Source organism: Pristiophorus japonicus, chromosome 7 (genome assembly GCF_044704955.1).
Source record: "Pristiophorus japonicus isolate sPriJap1 chromosome 7, sPriJap1.hap1, whole genome shotgun sequence".
Taxonomy (NCBI): Eukaryota; Metazoa; Chordata; class Chondrichthyes; family Pristiophoridae; genus Pristiophorus; species Pristiophorus japonicus.
This window is the reverse complement of record NC_091983.1, coordinates 17,408,758-17,430,624: the sequence shown is the minus strand read 5'-3', so window position 1 is coordinate 17,430,624 and position 21,867 is coordinate 17,408,758. Positions and strand designations below refer to the sequence as shown.

The 21,867-nt window shown below is 47.1% G+C and overlaps 1 protein-coding gene across 1 annotated transcript in view; it reads left to right on the top strand.

Annotated features, from left to right (window-relative positions):
* The window catches only part of LOC139267082 (collagen alpha-1(XIX) chain-like), a 679,874-nt gene that overhangs the window by 132,891 nt on the left and 525,116 nt on the right, over positions 1-21,867 (top strand). The window contains exon 6 of the mRNA XM_070884859.1: positions 12,287-12,361. Within this exon, the coding sequence (XP_070740960.1) occupies positions 12,287-12,361 (75 nt within the window). The remainder of the gene's footprint in view (positions 1-12,286; positions 12,362-21,867) is intronic.

Sequence of the window (21,867 nt, the reverse complement as noted above, 5' to 3'; positions counted from 1 at the left end):
CAGTACCTGTGTACAGTACCTATGTACAGTGCCAGTGTACAATATCTATTTACAGTACCTGTGTACAGTACCTATGTACAGTGGTACTGGGGAAGAATTGTTGAGGTTGCTGCCAATGCATTCCAAACAGAATATAAAGAAGCTTGTTGTGTCTGACTCTTTGGCATCTGCTTTCTGCCGTTCACTCCCTTTCTGCTGCTCCTCGTGCCAGATCTCCATCAATGCAACGATTCAGGCACTGCATTTGTTGTTTGGGCACCCTGAAATCTTGCTTAGTGGACATGATTGTTCTGACGTCGACATCACTATATCTTTGCTGTGATTGAGTAGGGGGCTCCCAGAGGGTTATCGACTATGGGCCAAGTGTCTTGGGTTTGGATTTGGTCTCCGTTACAAGAGAATTTATAAAAATAAGCAGATTTTCTCAACACTTTCTTGTAACAGTTTACACCACAGACAAAATATAGGTCTTTATGTTAAAATGATTTTTTCAACATTTTGGGGATAAAACATTTATTTGGGGATTTTATCAGATGTGACATGTGAGGTGGATCTGTTTCCCTGTTCACTCAGTTTGAGCCTGTGTAGACCTCTTGGGGGGGAAAGTAGACAGATCCAATATCTGTAAGCAAGGAAGAGTTCTGTTGAGCTTGGGAAAGGTGGACTTTGTTTCAAGGTCTGCATATGGGACCTTTTCTACAAAACAATTGATTGCTCGTAGTTGTTTGCATTAGTATTTCTACACATGTTGGTTTACCAAATGGATTTGACTTTGTAAAGTTTTCGACATAGATCTTGAGTGTTATCTCTGATCTGAGATCTCTATGCTGCTACACTTCTGTCCTCTTGCGCTTCCCCCATTTTGATCATTCCACCATTGGTGGCTGTGCCTTCAGCTGCCTCAACTCTATGGGCCCAAGTTTCCACATGATTTGCGCCTGATTTTTAGGAGCAACTGGTGGAGAACGGACTATCTTAGAAATCGCAATTCTCCACATTTTTTTTTCTGCAGTTCTAGTCAGGTGGAACAGTTCTACTTTGGAATAGAAATTTTTCTTCAAAAGGGGGCGTGTCCGGCCACTGACTCCTGATTTGAAAGTTTCCACAGTGAAAATGTACTCCAAACTAAAGTAGAATGGAGCAAGTGAAGATTTTTGTAGAACTGAAAAAACCTGTTCTAAACATTAAAAAATCAGGCGCAGGTTACAAATTAGGCGTCCAGAACGAGGTCGGGGGATGTGAAGTCATTAAATTCTATAATAAATCCTTATTTATACTTATACAAATATTATACAAATAAATCCAACCTGAATAAACATTTATAAGCAAAGAAAAGATTAAATAAACCATCTTCCTACCTGTGTGAAAGTGCTTCAGGCAGGCCTTTCGGGACCGAAGGCTGAATGGGCCGGCCCGAGACTTCAGGCAGGGCCCGTCCCCAGCACCAGATTTACAGGTAGGTGGCGTTGGGTTGGGTCGGGTTGGGGAGGTTCGGTTCGGGTCGGGGGGGAGGGAGAGGGGGAGAGGGAGAGAGGGAGGGGAGAGGGAGAGGGAGAGGGAGAGAGGGAGAGGGAGAGAGGGAGAGGGAGAGAGGGAGAGGGAGAGAGGGAGAGAGAGAGGAAGAGGGAGGTCAGGTCGGATCCAGTCCGGGAGCGGGAGTCGGGTCGGGTCGGGTCCAGTGGGGGGGGGGTCGGGTCGGGGGGCGGGAGCGCAGCGCGGGTCGGGTTGGGTCCAGTCGGGGAGGCGGGAAGCGGGAACAGGAGCGTGGGTCAGGTCGGGTCCAGTCGGGGAGGCAGGGACCGGGAACAGGAGCGCGGGTCGGGTCCAGTCGGGGGGGGGGCGGGGAGCGGGAACAGGAGCGCGGGTCGGGTCGGGTCCAGTCGGGGAGGCGGAAAGCGGGAACAGGAGCGCGGGTCGGGTCGGGTCCAGTCGGGGAGGCAGGGACCGGGAACAGGAGCGCGGGTCGGGTCGGGTCCAGTCGGGGGGGGGGCGGGGAGCGGGAACAGGAGCGCGGGTCGGGTCGGGTCCAGTCGGGGAGGCAGGGACCGGGAACAGGAGCGCGGGTCGGGTCGGGTCCAGTCGGGGGGGGGGCGGGGAGCGGGAACAGGAGCGCGGGTCGGGTCGGGTCCAGTCGGGGGGGGGGCGGGGAGCGGGAACAGGAGCGCGGGTTGGGTCGGGTCGGGTCGGGTCCAGTCGGGGGGGCGGGCAGCGGGAACAGGAGCGCGGGGCGGGTCGGGTCCAGTCGGGGAGGCAGGGACCGGGAACAGGAGCGCGGGTCGGGTCGGGTCCAGTCGGGGGGGGGGCGGGGAGCGGGAACAGGAGCGCGGGTCGGGTCGGGTCCAGTCGGGGGGGGGGCGGGGAGCGGGAACAGGAGCGCGGGTTGGGTCGGGTCGGGTCGGGTCCAGTCGGGGGGGCGGGCAGCGGGAACAGGAGCGCGGGGCGGGTCGGGTCCAGGCGGGGAGCGGGAACAGGAGCGCTGGTCGGGTCGGGTCCAGTCGGGGGGGGGGCGGGGAGTGGGGAGCGGGAACAGGAGTGCGGGTCGGGTCGGGTCAATCAGGGGGGGGCGCGCGGGTGTCGGGTCTGGTCCGGAGGCAGGTGGGGGGGGGGGAGCGGGTGTCGGGTCTGGTCCGGAGGCGGGGGGGGGCGGGGAGCGGGTGTCGGGTCTGGTCCGGAGGCGGGGGGAGCGGGGAGCGGGTGTCGGGTCTGGTCCGGAGGCAGGGGGGTGGGCGGGGAGCGGGTGTCGGGTCTGGTCCGGAGGTGGGGGGCGGGGAGCGGGGAGCGAGTGTCGGGTCTGGTCCGGAGGCGGGGGGGGGGGGGGAGCGGGTGTCGGGTCTGGTCCGGAGGCGGGGGGGTGGGCGGGGAGCGGGTGTCGGGTCTGGTCCGGAGGCGGGGGGGTGGGCGGGGAGCGGGTGTCGGGTCTGGTCCGGAGGCAGGGGGGTGGGCGGGGAGCGGGTGTCGGGTCTGGTCCGGAGGTGGGGGGCGGGGAGCGGGGAGCGAGTGTCGGGTCTGGTCCGGAGGCGGGGGGGGGGGGGGAGCGGGTGTCGGGTCTGGTCCGGAGGCGGGGGGGTGGGCGGGGAGCGGGTGTCGGGTCTGGTCCGGAGGCGGGGGGAGCGGGGAGCGGGTGTCGGGTCTGGTCCGGAGGCAGGGGGGTGGGCGGGGAGCGGGTGTCGGGTCTGGTCCGGAGGTGGGGGGCGGGGAGCGGGGAGCGAGTGTCGGGTCTGGTCCGGAGGCGGGGGGGGGGGGGGGAGCGGGTGTCGGGTCTGGTCCGGAGGTGGGGGGCGGGGAGCGGGGAGCGAGTGTCGGGTCTGGTCCGGAGGCAGAGGGGGGAGCAGGAGCTGGCCGTGGGAGGAGCCTTATTCGCGCAGCCCCAGTGAGGCCATTCAGCCAGGGCTAGGGGCTGCGTGCTTCGGGCCCCTCCCACACAGTTCGGCGCCTGGAGCTACTGCACTTGTGTGCCCACTGTAGCGCGCATGTGCAGAGGTCCCGGCACTGTTTTCAGCGCAGGGACCTGGCTCCGCCCCCCCCTGCAGCTCGTGTTGGCTGCGCCGAGGGCCAGAGGACCTGCAGGTAGGTGGAGAATACCGAGGATTTTTTTAGGCGCACTTTGTGGCGCGAAAAATGGGTGTCCAGGTCGGGACTGCGCCGTTCTAGGCGCGTGTGGAAACTTGGGCCCTATGCTCTAGAATTGCCTCCCTAAACCTCACTGCCTCTTTACCCATCTCTCACCTCCTTTAAGACGCTCCTTAAAATATACCCCTTTGACCAAGCTTTTAGTCACCTGTCCTAATGTATCCTTATGTAGCTCAGTGTTTGCTAAGTGCCTTGGGACATTTAACGATGTTAAAGGCACTCTCTAAATGCAAGTTGGTGTTGTTATATCTGAGTATTTCTACGTGAATGGGGCAGATCTGTAAAAATGAATGCTGCGTGCCTGTGAGATGAAAACTGTCTATTCAGTTATGCAGATTCTCTGCTGTTGAGTTGGACAACAGAGAGAAAAAAATTAAGGATATGTTCTCTGGAGCAATAAGTTAACCTTATTTTGCTGAATATAGTTAGGGCAGGGGAGTAGAAGATGAGGTGAGGTGAAATTATTCAAAATAAAACCAGAAAATGTTGGAAACACTCAGCAGGTCAGTCAACATCTGTGGAGAGCAACAGATAACTTAATGTTTCAGTTGTGGGCCCTTCTTCAGAACTTGAAGGGCCTGCACCCAAAATCTGAACTTGTGGAAAGTAGAAGTCAAGGTCAGGGGAGGCCGAAGGTGTCCATGTGAGGCCTGGAGGGATATTTAATGTGTGCGACTGGATCCATGATAGCTGGCCAGAACATGATTGGCAGAAGCAGTGAACTGGATCCGACATGTGCTCTCTTATTCTATGCTTCTTATTATATATGTTCTTACCACTGAAGCCAGTACTCTCCATTTGTCTGTAAGACACTGACCACTGCCGCTAATGCGCTAAACATATTATTGCTGAAATTCTCATCATAAATTAGTAATCATTTCATTACAACAGGGATGTTGTTTCATTAGGTGTCAGCTGTGGCTCTGTGGATATCACTCTCGTCTCTGAGTCAAGTCCCACTCCAGACACGTGAGCACAAAATCTAGGCCGACACTCCAGTGCAGTGCTGAGGGAGTGCTGCACTGTCGGAGGTGTCATCTTTCAGATGAGACGTTAACCCGAGGCCCTGCCTGTGCTCTCAGGTGGACGTAAAAAATCCCATGGCACTATTTGATAAAGAGTAGGGGAGTTCTTCCAGTGTCCTGATTAATATTTATTCCCTCAACCTGCATCACTAAAAACAGACTATCTGGTCATTTATCTCATTGCTGTTTATGGGAACTTGCTGTGCACAAATTGACTGCCACATTTCCTGCATTACAACAGTAACTATACTTCAAAAATATTTCTTTGACTGTAAAGCTCCTTGGGACGTCCTGAGATAATATCATTTTCTATATAAATGCAAGTCTTTTCTTATTTTTTATTTAGTTGAGTTGAGGAGGAAGTGTGCTGGGGATTTAGGAGTACATAAGAACATAAGAAATAGGAGCAGGAGTAGGCCATTTCGCCCCTCGAGCCTGCTCCGCCATTTAATAAGAGCATGGCTGATCTGATCATGGATTCAATTCCACTTCCCTGCCCGCTCCCCATAACCCTTTATTCCCTTATCGCTCAAAAATCTGTCTATCTCCGCCTTAAATATATTCAATGACCCAGCCTCCACAGCTCTCTGGGGCAGAGAATTCGACAGATTTACAACACTTTGAGAGAAGAAATTCCCCCTCATCTCAGTTTTAAATGGGCGGTCCCTTATTCTGAGACTATGCCCCCTAGTTTTAGTTTCCCCTATGAGTGGAAATATCCTCTCTGCATCCACCTTGTCGAGCCCCCTCATTATCTTATATGTTTCGATAAGATCACCTCTCATTCTTCTGAACTCCAATGAGTATAGGCCTCACCTACTCACCTATCTTCATAAGTCAACTCCCTCATCTCCGGAATCAACCTAGTGAACCTTCTCTGAACAGCCTCCAATGCAAGTATATCCTTCCTTAAATATGGAGACCAAAACTGCACACAGTACTCTAGATGTGGCCTCACCAATACCCTGTACAGTTGTAGCAGGACTTCTCTGCTTTTATACCCTATCCCCCTTGCAATAAAGGCCAACATTCCATTTCCCTTTCTGATCACTTGCTGTACCTGCATAGTAACTTTTTGTGTTTCATGCACAAGTACCCCCAGGTCCCTCTGTACTGCAGCACTTTGCAATTTTTCTCCATTTAAATTTGCTTTTCTATTTTTTCTGCCAAAGTAGATAACCTCATATTTTCCCACATTATACTCCATCTGCCAAATTTTTGCCCACTCACTTAGCCTGTCTCTATCCCTTTGCAGATTTCTTGTGTCCTCACATTGTGCTTTCCCACCTATCTTTGTATCATCAGCAAACTTTGCTACTTTACATTCGGTCCCTTCATCCAAGTCATTAATATAGATTGTAAATAGTCAAGGCCCCAGCACCGATCCCTGCAGCACCCCACTAGTTACTGTTTGGCAACTGAAAAATTACCCATTTATTCTGACCCTCTGTTTTCGGTTAGTTAGCCAATCCTCTGTCCGTGCTAATATATTGCCCCCAACCCCGTGAACTTTTATCTTGTGCAGTAACCTTTTTTGTGGCATCTTATCGAAATCCTTCTGGAAATCCAAATACACCACATCCACTGGTTCCCCCCTTATCCACCCTGTTCGTTACATCCTCAAAGAACTCCAGCAAAGTTGCCAAACATGATTTCCCTTTCATAAAATCATGCTGACTCTGCTTGATTGAATCATGCTTTTCCAAATGTCCTGCTACTGCTTCTTTAATAATGGGTTCCAGCATTTTCTCAATGACATATTAGGCTAACTGGTCTATAGTTTCTTGCTTTCTGACTGCCTCCTTTTTTAAATAGGGGCGTTACATTTTCAATCTACTGGGACCTCTCCAGAATCCAGGGAATTTTGGTAAATTACAACTAATGCATCCACTAACTCTGCAGCCACTTTTAAGACCCTAGGATGCAAGTCATCAGGACCCAGGACTTGTCCGCCTTTAGTGCCATTATTTTACCGAGTTCTACTGCATTAGTGATCGTGATTGTATTAAGTTCCTCCCTCCCTATAGCCGCTTGATTATCCACTATTGATGTTTTTAGTGTCTTCTACCGTGAAGACCGATACAAAATATTTGTTCAAAGTCTCTGCCATTTCCCTGTTCCCCATTATTAAATCCCCAGTCTCCTCCTCCGATGGAGCAACATTTTCTTTAGCCACTCTTTTCCTTTTTATGTACCTGTAGAAACTCTTACTATCTGTTTTTATATTTTGTGCTAGTTTGCTTTCATGATCTATCTTCCCTCTCTTTGGGCTCAGTTTTCCCCAAAGCTATTTTTTGGCGTACTTGAAGAGTTTTTTGGGGCCCCAAGTATGGCAAAAAAAAAATCATCCATGTTTCCCTGTTTGAATTCTTCATTTTGGCACTACCTAGCCTGTCGTTTAGTTTTGGGGGTGGAGCCAAGATCTGCGCCCAATAGATCGGGTTGCCACGGTAACCAGGGACGCAATGCAGGCTGAGGCTGGAAAGTGAACCAGCTCATAGCAACCTGCACAAGCACGTTAAACATTGCAGCAACTTACCTCTATTAAATTATTAAAGTTCCCCCCCCCCCACCTTCTGGGTGCCGGTCCCGATTCCCGCACCTATCCCAGGCCGAATGGCCTCCTCCTTCCCAATCCCCGCACCTAACTATGCCCGAAAGGCTTCCCCTTCTCTCCCACTCTCTCTTCCCTCTCCTGCTGCCACTGTCCGGGCATCTGCTACACTGATTTACTTACCTGCGCCGATTTTCTTAACTCACCAGAAGGTTTTTCCATAGAAGCCACATACGCCGGCCTAAGAAGAATTGGAGTAAATCGGAGCTGGTCAAACTTGCCTAAATGGCCAGAATTGGCGCAGGTGGCAGGTTATGCCCCCTGTGACTCAAAAAAAAGCAAACCTAAAAAATCATATCGAACTGAGCTACATCAGCGCACATTGATTGGGGAAACTTGTATTTTTTAACTTAGGCCAAAAAAAGCGGCACACGCCAAAAAAACGGCGCAAATTACTGGGGAAAATTGAACCCTTTATTATTTTTTTAGTCGTTCTTGCTGGCTTTTAAAAGTTTACCAATTCTCTGACCTCCCACTAGTCTAAGCCACATTGTATGCCCTTGTTTTCAATTTAATACCATCCCTTATTTCCTTAGATAGCCACGGATAGCCTTCTCATTGGAATATATTTTTGTTGCGAGTTATGAAATATCTCCTTAAATGTCTGCCACTACTCATCAACTGTCCCATACTTTAATCTATTTTCCCAGTCCACTTTAGGCAACTCTGCCTTCATACCTTTGTAGTCCCCTTTGTTTAAGCTTCGGACACTGGTTTGAGATCCAACTTTCTCACCCTCCAGCTGAATTTGAAATTCAACCATGTTATGGTCACTCATTCCTATAGGATCCTTTACTACGAGATCGTTTATTAATCCTGTCTCATTACACACTACCAGATCCAAGGTAGCCTGCTGCCTGGTTGGTTCCGCAGCGTACTGTTCAAGGAAACTATCCCGGATACACTCTATGAACTCTTTCTCAATGCTACCCTGGCCAGTTTGCTTTGTCCAATCAATATGAAGGTTAAATTCGCCTATGATTATTGCCGTTACTTTTTTACAAGCCTCCATTATTTCTTGATTTATATTCCGTCCAACAGTGTAGCTACTGTTAGGGGGCCGATAGACTACGCCCACCAGCGACATTTTCCCCTTATTATTCCTTATCTCCACCCAAACTGATTCAACATCTTGATCTTCTGAGCCAATATCATTTCTCACTAATGCACTGATCTCATCCTTTATTAACAGAGTTACCCCACCTCCTTTTCCTTTCTGTTTGTTCTTCCAAATTGTCAAAGACCCCTGAATATTTAGTTCCCAGCCTCGGTCACCTTGCAACCACTTCTCTGTAATGGCTATCAGATCATACCCATTTGTATCTATTTGTGCCGTCAACTCATCTGTTTTGTTACGAATAGTGCGTGCATTCAGATAAAGAGCTTTTAAATTCATTTTTTTACCATATTTTGTCCTGCTTTGCCCCCACTTTCTGATTCACCTTTATGTTTACAAATTCTGTCCCTTCCTGGCACTCTTTGGTTTTCATTTCCCCCAGTGCTACCCTGCTCTAATGCCTTCTCCTTATTCTTTGACTTTTTAAACTTGCGCTCACCTGAACCCTCTCCCCCGCTAATTAGTTTAAAGCTCTCTCTACAGCCCTAGTACTTTTATCAATTGAGTTCACTCAAATTAATGGGCAGATGGATAGGTGGAAGCTTCTTGTTGTTTTAACTATGTGGGAAGTGTTATGTATTGTCCAGGTACATTAAATGTATAAGTACAATGGTGCGCCACAGAGGGCGCTGTGGTGGGAGACCTGAAAGTACCTGCAAGACAGAGTATAAAAGGCTGCCCACCACACCTGAGGGGCACTCTGGAGTTGCACAATAAAGGACTAAGGTCACAGCAGTTACTACAACACCAGACCGTGTGGAGTCAGTGATTTGAGTGCTACATACATCACAGGAAGTACAGTAGCTGCAGTATATATTGGTATTGTGGTCCTCCTTCAGATGCACACTGACACATTGTTGGTTGAATTCCTGCTTATGCCAAATACAACTCCTGTGAGTGTTCAGTTAATCCTTTGATTAACAGAAGGAGACGTTCACTCTGCTTCACGCTATGTTTGATTGAAGTTTAATTTGCACTTGGGGATATTTGACTGTGGTGTTAATCTGACTGAACCTGGCTGATTTGGTGCAGTACCCTTCAGCCATGCTGTAGCTGCTTTAGCTGGTCTGTTTAGTTGAAGGTAAGTGGTATAAAAGGTTATTTGTCGACCGAGATTTAACTATGATTTTAATGTGTTTTGTCTTATCTTGTCTCCTGTACGTCAGTGCAGTGTAATTATTTTGTGACCTTTTAAACCTTCTTCAGCTGTAGAAAAATTCAAGTTGCTAGGAATCCATATTTATGCTTAATAAAGGGATTAACTCCGTATACTTAGCAATGCATTTATTACAGAGATTGGGTTCCAAAGTACTGTTGCAATTAAGTACTTTGAACGACACCTTCCTCTTAGGACCATTTTGCAGTTGGAATCCTTGTGCGCAATGAGTCAGAAAGCAAAGGGAAAGATTGTAAAATGTCTGTGCCCAGGTGACGAGAAAACTAGCCCTCAAAAAGTTTGCTCCTCGTCGGGAAGGATTCACACATCCGGGGACACAAATTAAAGAGTCAGAAATAAGAAGCGATGAAGTCAGATGAAATCTTTTCACCCAAAGAAAACTAGTGGTGGAGTGCGTTACCAGGGACAAGGCATTGAAGTGGGTCGGTTCAGGAGACAGATTGAATGCTTTTCTGGAGACAGAAGGAATTAAGGAGGTTGGTTAGAAAATAAGAGGGACTGACCTATCAATAAAGGAGAGATTTGATGGGTCGAATCCAATTATTTGTCAATTTGTCTTCTTTATCTCATTTTCTAGTCGTTCATCCTGGTGTCACCACAAACAGAATTCTGTTGCCGAGCATACTGTTCAACTAGTACCATTTTCTCAGTAGGTTGAGTTCTTCTATAGGACCTTGGGACACACAGGACTCGCCCCGGGTGCTGGTTCAGTGCTCATTTTAAACAGGCGCTTAAAGCAGCCAATCCCGATGCGGCCATTTCACGTGTTTATTTATCGATGTAACTATTTGTACTGCACTTTTTTTGACAGACAGGTGTCTGTCAAGCTCCAACCCTCCCTGCCCGTACTGCCTTTTTTGACTGACAGGTGACAAGCTCCGCCCCTGTCAAGCTCTGCCCCCCCGCCTCCCCCCCCCCCGGGCCTGAATAATTCCATGCAACTGGTGCCGAGAAGCAGGACCTGAGGCTCCGACTCTCTCTCCCTGTCCAGCCTGGGTCCGGTAGCAGCGATCCTGGGCCCGAGAGCGATTGGCGTGGGCCCGATAGCAAGAGAGAGGCTGGGGGGAGCGGGGAGGAAGGCTGGGGGGAGAGAGAGAGAGGCTGGGGGGGAGAGAGAGAGAGAGAGAGAGAGAGACTGGGATAGGGGGGAGAGAGGCTGGGGGGAGAGAGAGAGAGAGAGAGAAAGACTGTGTGGAGAGAGAGACTGGGGGAGAGAGAAAGACTGGGTGAGATTGCGAGGCTGGGGGGGTGGGAGAGTGAGAGAGGCGGGGGAGAGAGAGAGGCTAGGCAGGGAGAGAGAGAGACACGAGTGGCGGAGGGAAGAGAGACACAGTGGGGAGGGGGTGGGTTGTAGAGACATGGGTGGGGGGAAGACGGATCACGTTCTTGCAACCCCTTACAAGGGACATAGTTGGAGTGGATGATATCCATAAGACACAACACGGTCACTATTCACTTCATACCCAATAAACCTGTTAACAATCCATGCACAATGCCTGCCCCCATCTATGGGGGAGGGGGAAGGGGGTGGGGGGGGTGCGTGTGGAAGGATGGACTTGTGCTGGGGTAAGGCACTTCGCTGGGGGAGGGTTGCACTTGGACTGGGGTATGGGACTTTGGCTGGGGGAGGGATGTACTTTGACTGGGGTAAGGCACTTCGACTGGCCCTTGCTATCTTCTGGGGAGCTCTGTCCTCTGTCGCTTCAAGAAGTCAAAGTGGATCAAGTTACAACGTGCAAAGTCAGGGAGACCTTGGGATGGGCGTTTCCAGTTACACATTCCTGTGAAACTTCAGGGTGTGGCTTATCCTCCAAGTGCACCAATCAGAAAAAAAGGATGGAGCATGTTGGCCATTTTTACAATACAAATAAACATGTCCTTTATTTATATAACACCTTTCGCGACCACCCCGGACGTCTCCCAGCGCTTTACAGCCAATGAAGTACTTTTGCAGTGTCGTCACTGTTGTAATGTGGGAAATGTGGCAGCCAATTTGTGCACAGCAAGCTCCCACAGACAGCAAAGTGATAATAACCAGATCAGCTGTTTTTCATAATGTTAATTGAGGGATAAATATTGGCCAGGACACCAGGGATAACTCCCCTGCTCTTCTTCGAAATAGTGACCTTTGGATCTTTTACGTCCGCCTGAGAGAGCAGACGGGGCCTCAGTTTAACGTCTCATCCAAAAGACGACACATCCGACAGTGCAGCACTTCCTCAGCACTGCACTGGAATGCCAGCCTAGATTTTTGTGCTCAGAGTATACTTCCTGTATCAGGTGAAAAGTCCGCCCTGCCAAAATGATCTTCAAGTACCAGAGGGGATTAGCTGCTGGAAAGCCTGACGATCTATGGAACCCGAAACAAGTACGGCTTTGTGGCAGTTGCACGCAGTTCATTTGGTAACAGGAGTAGGCCATTCAGCCCCTCGGGCTTGCTCCTCCATTCAGTTTCATCGTGGCTGAGCTGCACCTCCATTTTACCACCTTTGCTCGATATCATTTGATACCCTTACCCAAACAAAAATATATCTATGTCTTGTTTTTTTTTTAAATTTAACTTATTTTTACAGTTATTTGGGCATATCAATTATACTTAAGCCTCAGTTCAATTTTTTAATGCTGCGATAATTTCAAGGGTCAGGGCCCAGAATCAGCTTATTTTTTTAAGGGGTATGTTACGGACAGCATGCGACCTAACTTTTTCCCCTCCATGCTCACAGATGCTTTATGTCCTCCCATTCAATCAGAGGGACTGAACTCCACACAGACACAGAGGCACCATGTTGAAGCTGCAGGTAAATTATATTAAATTGTTAACACTGCTTCTGTAATGTATTTGCTTCATGGATTCTTTGCTTAAAAATTCATAGCAACACATTGCTATTAAGAACTATTGGTTTATTAACAAAGATTTAACAAACACACTGCACATTACCAGTTCATCCACTAAGCTCACAATTGCATACCTCATTGTGGATTACCGAGAGTGAGCTGACTGGGGTTTTATTGAGTCTTGTGAACATCAGGTTACTGGCCACGCCACTCATAATGGCTCTACATTTCTTTTCATTGGAGAAAATAAACATTAACTCAAGTGCCCCCTGATTTGGGGGACACTTCAAACACTTTCAAACAAGTGCCCTTTTTTTGTTTTTTTTTGTGTGTTTTTTGTTTTTTTTAATGTTTTTTGTTTTTTTTGGGGGGCACTAAAAGCATAAATTTACAAGTGCCCCCTATAAAAGGGGAGGGGGACACTAAAACCGGCAATTAAAACAAATTAAACTTTAAAACATAAAAAATCAAATTAAAATTTGGTTGCCGGGGGTGATAATGCACTCCAGTCCCTCTGGTGCCCACCTCTCGTGGAAGGCCGCGAGCGTACCGGTGAACACCGCGTGCATAATGGCTCTACAACTCTTTTGGGGGGGGAACAAAATACACATTAGATCAAGTGCCCCCCCGATCTGGGGGACACTCCAGACACTTAACTGCCCCCTTTTTTAAAAAAGTTTTTTTGTTTCTTTTTTTGTTTTTTTGTGTTTTTTTTCAACAGCTGCACAACTCTTTTGGGTAAAACATTATAAATTAAATCAAGTGCCCCCCCCCCAGATCTGGGGGACACTCCAAACACTTTTCACGTGCCCTTTTTTTTGTTTTTTGGGGGTTTTTTTGGTGATTTTTGTGGGCTTTTTTTGTTTTTTTGGGCACTAAAATCATAATTTTTCAAGTGCCCCCTATAAAAGGGGAGGGGGACACTAAAACCGGCATTTAAAATAAATGAGACTTTAGAACATATAAAATCAAATTAAAATTTGGTTGCCGGGGGTGATAATGCACTCCAGTCCCTCCGGCGCCCACCTCTCGCGGAAGGCCGCGAGCGTACTGGTGGACACTGCGTGCATAATGGCTCTACAAACCTGTGAACATACTCACAAGGTGCATACATTACAGCTTCCAATATCCATTTCAATTAAGAAAACAGTACTAATGATCTTTGTTTATTTTATTTCTGTCACAATTTAATACTATTAAGGACTGCAGTTTACTCCTGACAATTCTGTTGATTTTTTGCACTAAAAGAAAATCATCCAGTAATTTGAATTAAGCAATGTAACATAGGAAAGTGTGAATTTACTGCTTAAAATCTAGAATTATCGTACAGTTTGAATTCAGAGAGACTAAATCATAATCATGTCCTATAGAAAAATGCAATTGCACTATTATAAGCTTTCGAACATTAATATTTAAAATAGAGGGGTGGGGAGAGTTGCTGAGGTAGAGCTGTGTGTCATCAGCGTACATGTGGAACCTGAAATCACGTCTTCAGATGATGTCGCCGAGGGGCAGCGTGTAGATCAGAAATAGGATTGGACAAATCAAATTGGTCAGGGTAGCCTTGAGGAAGAGTTCATAGAGTGCATAAGGGATGGATTCCTTGAGCAGTATGTAACGGAACCAACAAGGGGGCAGGCTATCTTAGATCTGGTTCCGTGTAATGAGACAGGATTAATAAAACATCTCCTAGTGAAGGATCCCCTTGGAATGAGTGATCATAGCATGATTGAATTTCAAATTCAGATGGAGGGTGAGAAAGTTGGATCTCTAACCAGCTTACTAAGCTTAAATAAAGGAACCTATGATGGTATGAGGGCAGAGTTGACTAAAGTGGACTGGGAAAACAGATTGAAGTGTGGGACGGTTGATGAACAGTGGTGTACATTTCTCAACTCTCAAGAAAAATGTATTCCAGTAAGGAGGAAAGGGTGCAAGAGAAAAGAAAGCCATCTGTGGCTAACTAAAGAAATAAAGGACGATAGCCGATTAAAAACAAGGGCATACAAAGTGTCCAAAATGAGTGAGAGGACAGCAGATTGGGAAGCTTTTAAAAGCCAGCAAAGAATGACTAAAAAAATGATTAAGAAAGGGAAGATAGACTATGAAAGTAAACTAGCACAAAATATAAAAACAGATAGCAAGAGTTTCTATAGGTATATAAAAAGAAAAAGAGTGGTGGTCCCTTAGAGGACGAGACCGGAGAATTAGTAATGGGGAACATGGAGATGGCAGAAACTCTAAACAAGTATTTTGTATCAGTCTTTAAGGTAGAGGACACTAACAATATCCCAACAGTGGATAGTCAAGGGGCTATAGAGGGGGAGGAACTTAAGACAATCACAATCACTAAGGAAGTGGTACTCAGTAAGATAATGGGACCAAAGGCAGATAAATCCCCTGGACCTGATGGCTTGCATCCTAGGGTCTTAAGAGAAGTAGCGGCAGGGATTGTGGATGCAGTGGTTGTAATTTACCAAAATTCCCTGGATTCTGGGGAGGTCCCAGCAGATTGGAAAACTGCAAATGTAACGCCCTATTTAAAAAAGGAGGCAGACAAAAAGCAGGAAACTATAGACCAGTTAGCCTAACATCTGTGGTTGAGAAAATGTTGGAGTCTATTATTAAAGAAGCAGTAACAGGTCATTTGGAAAAGCAAAATTCGGTCAGGCAGAGTCAGCATGGATTTATGAAGGGGAAGTCATGTTGACAAATTTGCTGGAATTCTTTGAGGATGTAATGAACAGGGTAGATAGAGGGGAACCAGTGGATGTGGTGTATTTGGATTTCCAGAAGGCATTTAACAAGGTGCCACACAAAAGGTTACTGCACAAGATAAAAGTTCACAGAGTTGGGGGTAATATATTAGCATGGATAGAAGATTGGCAAACAAACAGAAAACACAAAGCCGGGATAAATGGTTCATTCTCTGGTTGACAATCAGTAACGAGTGGGTTGCCGCAAGGATCAGTGCTGGGACCCCAACTATTTACAATCTATATTAACGACTTGGAAGAAGGGACTGAGTGTAATGTAGCTACGTTTGCTGACGATACAAAGATGGGAGGAAAAGCAATGTGTGAGGAGCACATAAAAAAGCTGCAAAAGGACCTAGACAGGCTAAGTGAGTGGGCAAAAATTTGCAGATGGAGTATAATGTTGGAAAGTGTAAGGTCATGCACTTTGGCAAAAAAAAAATCAAAGAGCAAGTTATTATTTAAATGAAGAAAGATTGCAAAGTGCCGCAGTACAGCGGGACCTGGGGGTACTTGTGCATGAAACACAGAAGAATATTATGCAGGTACAGCAAGTGATCAGGAAGACCAATGGTATCTTGGCCTTTATTGCAAAGGGGATGGAGTATAAAAGCAGGGAAGTCTTGCTTCAGCTATACAGTGCATTGGTGAGGCCACACCTGGAATACTGCGTGCAGTTTTGGTTTCCATATTTACGAAGTGATGTGCTTGCTTTGGAGGCAGTTCAGAGAAGGTTCACTAGGTTGATTCCAGGGTGAGGGGGTTGACTTATGAGGAAAGGTTGAGTAGGTTGGGCCTCTACTCATTGGAATTCAGAAGAATGAGAGGTGATCTTATCAAAACGTATCAGATTATGAGGGGGCTTGACAAGGTGGATGCAGAGAGGATGTTTCCACTGGTGGGGGAGACTAGAACTAGAGGGCATGATCTTAGAATAAGAGGCCACCCATTTAAAATAGAGATGAGGAGAAATTTCTTCTCTCAGAGGGTTGTGAATCTGTAGAATTCGCTGCCTCAGAGAGCTGCGGAAGCTGGGACATTAAATACATTTAAGAATGAAATAGACAGTTTCTTAAATGATAAGGGGATAAGGGATTATGGGGAGCGGGAAGGGAAGTGGAGCTGAGTCCATGATCAGATCAGCCATGATCTTATTGAATGGCGGAGCAGGCTCGAGGGGCCATATGGCCTACTCCTGCTGCTATTTCTTATGTTCTTATGTAGGAGGGGGCCAAGGATAGATCCTTGGGGACACTAGAGGTAATGGTGCTGATCTTAAAGAGCAAATTTCAGCTTAGTTAATCTGTTTTTGGAGGGGTAGAAATAGAGGGGATCACAGTTAGCCCACAGGATATCTATCTCCATTCTTCCACTTTCTTCTCGTATCTTTTTCATCATGGTAATTAAGTGTAGGGGTCAAAAGGAGAAAAATTCAAAGACTGGTTGGCTCATTTTCTGTGTTTGAATTGTCTCTTAATGCCCAGCCAGTCAATGTTTTTTTTAATTTGTTCCGGGATGTGGGCATTGCTGGCAAGGCCAGTGTTTATTGCCCATCCCTATTTGCCCTTGAGAAGGTGGCGGTGAGCCGCCTTCTTGAACCACTGCAGTCTGTGTAGTGAAGGTACGCCCACAGTGCTGTTAGGGAGGGAGTTCCAGGATTTTGACCCAGCAACAATGAAGGAACGGTGATATATTTCCAAGTCAGGATGGTGTGTGACTTGGAGGTGGTGGTGTTCCCATGCGCCTGCTGCCCTTGTCCTTCTAGATGGTAGAGGTTGGGGATTTGTGAGGTGCTGTTGAAGAAGCCTTGGCGAGTTGCTGTAGTGCATCTTGTAGATGGTAGACACTGCAGCCACGGTGCGCCGGTGGTGGAGGGAGTGAATGTTGAAGGTGGTGGATGGGGTGCCAATCAAGCGGGCTGCTTTGTCCTGGATGGTGTTGAGCTTCTTGAGTGTTGTTTGAACTGCACTCATCCAGGCAAGTGGAGAGTATTGCATCACACTCCTGACTTGTGCCTTGTAGATGGTGGAATGGCTTTGGGGAGGCTGGAGGTGTGTCAGTGAGTGAGTGTGTCAGTGAGTGAGTGTGTCAGTGAGTTTGTCATTGAGTGAGAGATGAGTCCAATGCGGGACCTACAGTCTCTGTCACAGGTTGGGCAGATGGTGGTTGGAGGTGCTTGGGTTGCAAAGGAGACCAACATGTATGCAGGTGCCAGAACTTGATGAGATAATAATGTAAATAATTTAAAAAATGCCAATCGTTTGCTTTTGCAGCCTTTCTAGCCCCCATTCGCCGTGTCCATGCTGCATTTTTGAGATCGCTTATAGATTTGAATTATTCCTTATGCACCACTTCTTTAAAGGGAGGAATTCAGTTTACACAGCCTCTGTGTGAAACTCTGCAACAAAAAAGCTTTCCAATTAGCAAATGTTGGGTGTCGGTAAGTGGCCCACTATCTCATGGGTGTTTTTGGGTTTCCAAAATATTCAGTAAAATCGATTTTACAACAAGTATTGAACTGGCCAAAAAAAATATATAAATTGCAACATCACCAGTTATAAATATAAAAACGGCTACACCACCAGTTATACACAGCAAGCGAGCCCCAGGTGGGCAGAGGAAACGCTTCAAGGACACCCTCAAAGCCTCCTTGAAAAAGCGCAACATCCCCACCAACACCTGGGAGTCCCTGGCCAAAGACCGCCCTAAGTGGAGGAGAAATATCCGGAAGGCGGTGAACACTTCGAGTCTCTTTGCCGAGAGCACGTGCAAGCCAAGTGCAAACAGTGGAAGGAGCGCACGGTAACCCAAGCACCTCCAACCACCATTTGCCCCACCTGTGACAGAGACTGTAGGTCCCTCAGTCACATGAGAACTCATATTAGTGTGGCAGGGGGATGGGAACCAGTGCAGGGAGACAGAGGGAAGCAAAATAGAGACAGAAGCAAAAGACAGAAAGGAGATGAGTAAAAGTGGAGGGCAGAGAAACCCAAGGCAAAAAACAAAAAGGGCCACTTTACAGCAAAATTCTAAAGGGTCAAAGTGTGTTAAAAAGGCAAGCCTGAAGGCTCTGTGCCTCAATGCAAGGAGTATTCGGAATAAGGTGGACGAATTAACTGTGCAGATAGCAGTTAACGGATACGATGTAATTGGCATCACGGAGACATAGAAACATAGAAACATAGAAAATAGGTGCAGGAGTAGGCCATTCGGCCCTTCTAGCCTGCACCGCCATTCAATGAGTTCATGGCTGAACATTCAACTTCAGTACCCCATTCCTGCTTTCTCGCCATACCCCTTGATCCCCCTAGCAGTAAGGACCTCATCTAACTCCTTTTTGAATATATTTAGTGAATTGGCCTCAACAACTTTCTGTGGTAGAGAATTCCACAGGTTCACCACTCTCTGGGTGAAGAAGTTCCTCCGCATCTCGGTCCTAAATGGCTTACCCCTTATCCTTAGACTGTGACCCCTGGTTCTGGACTTCCCCAACATTGGGAACATTCTTCCTGCATCTAACCTGTCTAACCCCGTCAGAATTTTATATGTTTCTATGAGGTCCCCTCTCATTCTTCTGAACTCCAGTGAATACAAGCCCAGTTGATCCAGTCTTTCTTGATAGGTCAGTCCCGCCATCCCGGGAATCAGTCTGGTGAACCTTCGCTGCACTCCCTCAATAGCAAGAATGTCCTTCCTCAAGTTAGGAGACCAAAACTGTACACAATACTCCAGGTGTGGCCTCACCAATGCCCTGTACAACTGTAGCAACACCTCCCTGCCCCTGTACTCAAATCCCCTTGCTATGAAGGCCAACATGCCATTTGCTTTCTTAACCGCCTGCTGCACCTGCATGCCAACCTTCAATGACTGATGTACCATGACACCCAGGTCTCTTTGCACCTCCCCTTTTCCTAATCTGTCACCATTCAGATAATAGTCTGTCTCTCTGTTTTTACCACCAAAGTGGATAACCTCACATTTATCCACATTATACTTCATCTGCCATGCATTTGCCCACTCACCTAACCTATCCAAGTCGCTCTGCAGCCTCACAGCATCCTCCTCGCAGCTCACACTGCCACCCAACTTAGTGTCATCCGCAAATTTGGAGATACTACATTTAATCCCCTCATCTAAATCATTAATGTACAGTGTAAACAGCTGGGGCCCCAGCACAGAACCTTGCGGTACCCCACTAGTCACTGCCTGCCATTCTGAAAAGTACCCATTTACTCCTACTCTTTGCTTCCTGTCTGACAACCAGTTCTCAATCCATGTCAGTACACTACCCCCAATCCCATGTGCTCTAACTTTGCACATCAATCTCTTGTGTGGGACCTTGTCGAACGCCTTCTGAAAGTCCAAATATACCACATCAACTGGTTCTCCCTTATCCACTCTACTGGAAACATCCTCAAAAAATTCCAGAAGATTTGTCAAGCATGATTTCCCTTTCACAAATCCATGCTGACTTGGACCTATCATGTCACCTCTTTCCAAATGCACTGCTATGACATCCTTAATAATTGATTCCATCATTTTACCCACTACCGATGTCAGGCTGACCGGTCTATAATTCCCTGTTTTCTCTCTCCCTCCTTTTTTAAAAAGTGGCTCCAGGGTGACCAATGCTGGGAATTCAACATCCAAGGGTATTCAACATTTAGGAAAGATAGACAGAAAGGAAAAGGAGGCGGGGTGGCATTGCTGGTTAAAGAGGAAATTAATGCAATTGTAAGGAAAGACATTAGCTTGGATGATGTGGAATCGGTATGGGTGGAGCTACGGAATACCAAAGAGCAAAAATGCTAGTGGGAGTTGTGTACAGACCTCCAAACAGTAGTAGTGATGTTGGGGAGGGCATCAAACAGGAAATGAGGGTGCAGCAGTTATCATGGGTGACTTTAATATGCACATAGATTGGGCTAACCAAACTGGAAACAATACGGTGGAGGAGAATTTCCTGGAGTGCATAAGGGATGGTTTTCTAGACCAGTATGTCGAGGAACCAACTAGGGGGGAGGCCATCTTCGACTGGGTGTTGTGTAATGAGAGGGGATTAATTAGCAATCTCGTTGTGTGAGGCCCCTTGGGGAAGAGTGACTATAATATGGTGGAATTCTACATTAGGATGGAGAAGGAAACAGTTAATTCAGAGATCATGGTTCCAGAACTTAAAGAAGGGTACCTTTAAGGTATGAGGCGTGAATTGGCTAGGATAGATTGGCGAATGATACTTAAGGGTTGACAGTGGATGGGCAATGGCAGACATTTAGAGACCGCATGGATGAACTACAACAATTGTACATCCCTGTCTGGCGTAAAAATAAAAAAGGGAAGGTGGCTCAACCGTGGCTATCAAGGGAAATCAGGGATAGTATTAAAGCCAAGGAAGTGGCATACAAATTGGCCAGAAATAGCAGCGAACCCGGGGACTGGGAGAAATTTAGAACTCAGCAGAAGAGGACAAAGGGTTTGATAGGGCAGGGAAAATAGAGTACGAGAGGAAGCTTGCAGGGAACATTAAAATGGACTGCAAAAGCTTCTATAGATATGTAAAGAGAAAAAGGTTAATAAAGACAAACATAGGACCCCTGCAGTCAGAATAGTCATAACTGGGAACAAAGAAATGGCAGACCAATTGAACAAGTACTTTGGTTCGGTATTCACTAAGGAGGACACAAACAACCTTCCGGATATAAAAGGGGTCAGAGGGTCTAGTAAGAAGGAGGAACTGAGGGAAGTCCTTATTAATCGGGAAATTGTGTTGGGGAAATTGATGGGATTGAAGGCCGATAAATCCCCAGGGCCTGATGGTCTGCATCCCAGAGTACTTAAGGAGGTGGCCTTGGAAATAGCGGATGCATTGACAGTCATTTTCCAACATTGCATAGACTCTGGATCAGTTCCTATCGAGTGGAGGATAGCCAATGTAACCCCACTTTTTAAAAAAGGAGGGAGAGAGAAAACAGGGAATTATAGACCGGTCAGCCTGACATCGGTAGTGGGTAAAATGATGGAATCAATTATTAAGGATGTCATAGCAACGCATTTGGAAAGAGGTGACATGATAGATCCAAGTCAGCATGGATTAGTGAAAGGGAAATCATGCTTGACAAATCTTCTGGAATTTTTTGAGGATGTTTCCAGTGGAATGGACAAGGGAGAACTAGTTGATGTGGTGTATTTGGACTTTCAGAAGGCTTTTGACAAGGTCCCACACAAGAGATTAATGTGCAAAGTTAAAGCACATGGGATTGGGGGTAGTGTGCTGACATGGATTAAGAACTGGCTGGCAGACAGGAACCAAAGAGTAGGAGTAAATGGGTACTTTTCAGAATGGCAGGCAGTGACTAGTGGGGTACCGCAAGGTTCTGTGCTGGGGCCCCAGCTGTTTACATTGTACATTAATGATTTAGATGAGGGGATTAAATGTAGTATCTCCAAATTTGCGGATGACACTAAGTTGGGTGGCTGTGTGAGCTGCGAGGAGGATGCTATGAGGCTGTAGAGTGACTTGGATAGGTTAGGTGAGTGGGCAAATGCATGGCAGATGAAGTATAATGTGGATAAATGTGAGGTTATCCACTTTGGTGGTAAAAACAGAGAGACAGACTATTATCTGAATGGTGACAGATAAGGAAAAGGGGAGGTGCAACGAGACCTGGGTGTCATGGTACATCAGTCATTGAAGGTTGGCATGTAGGTGCAGC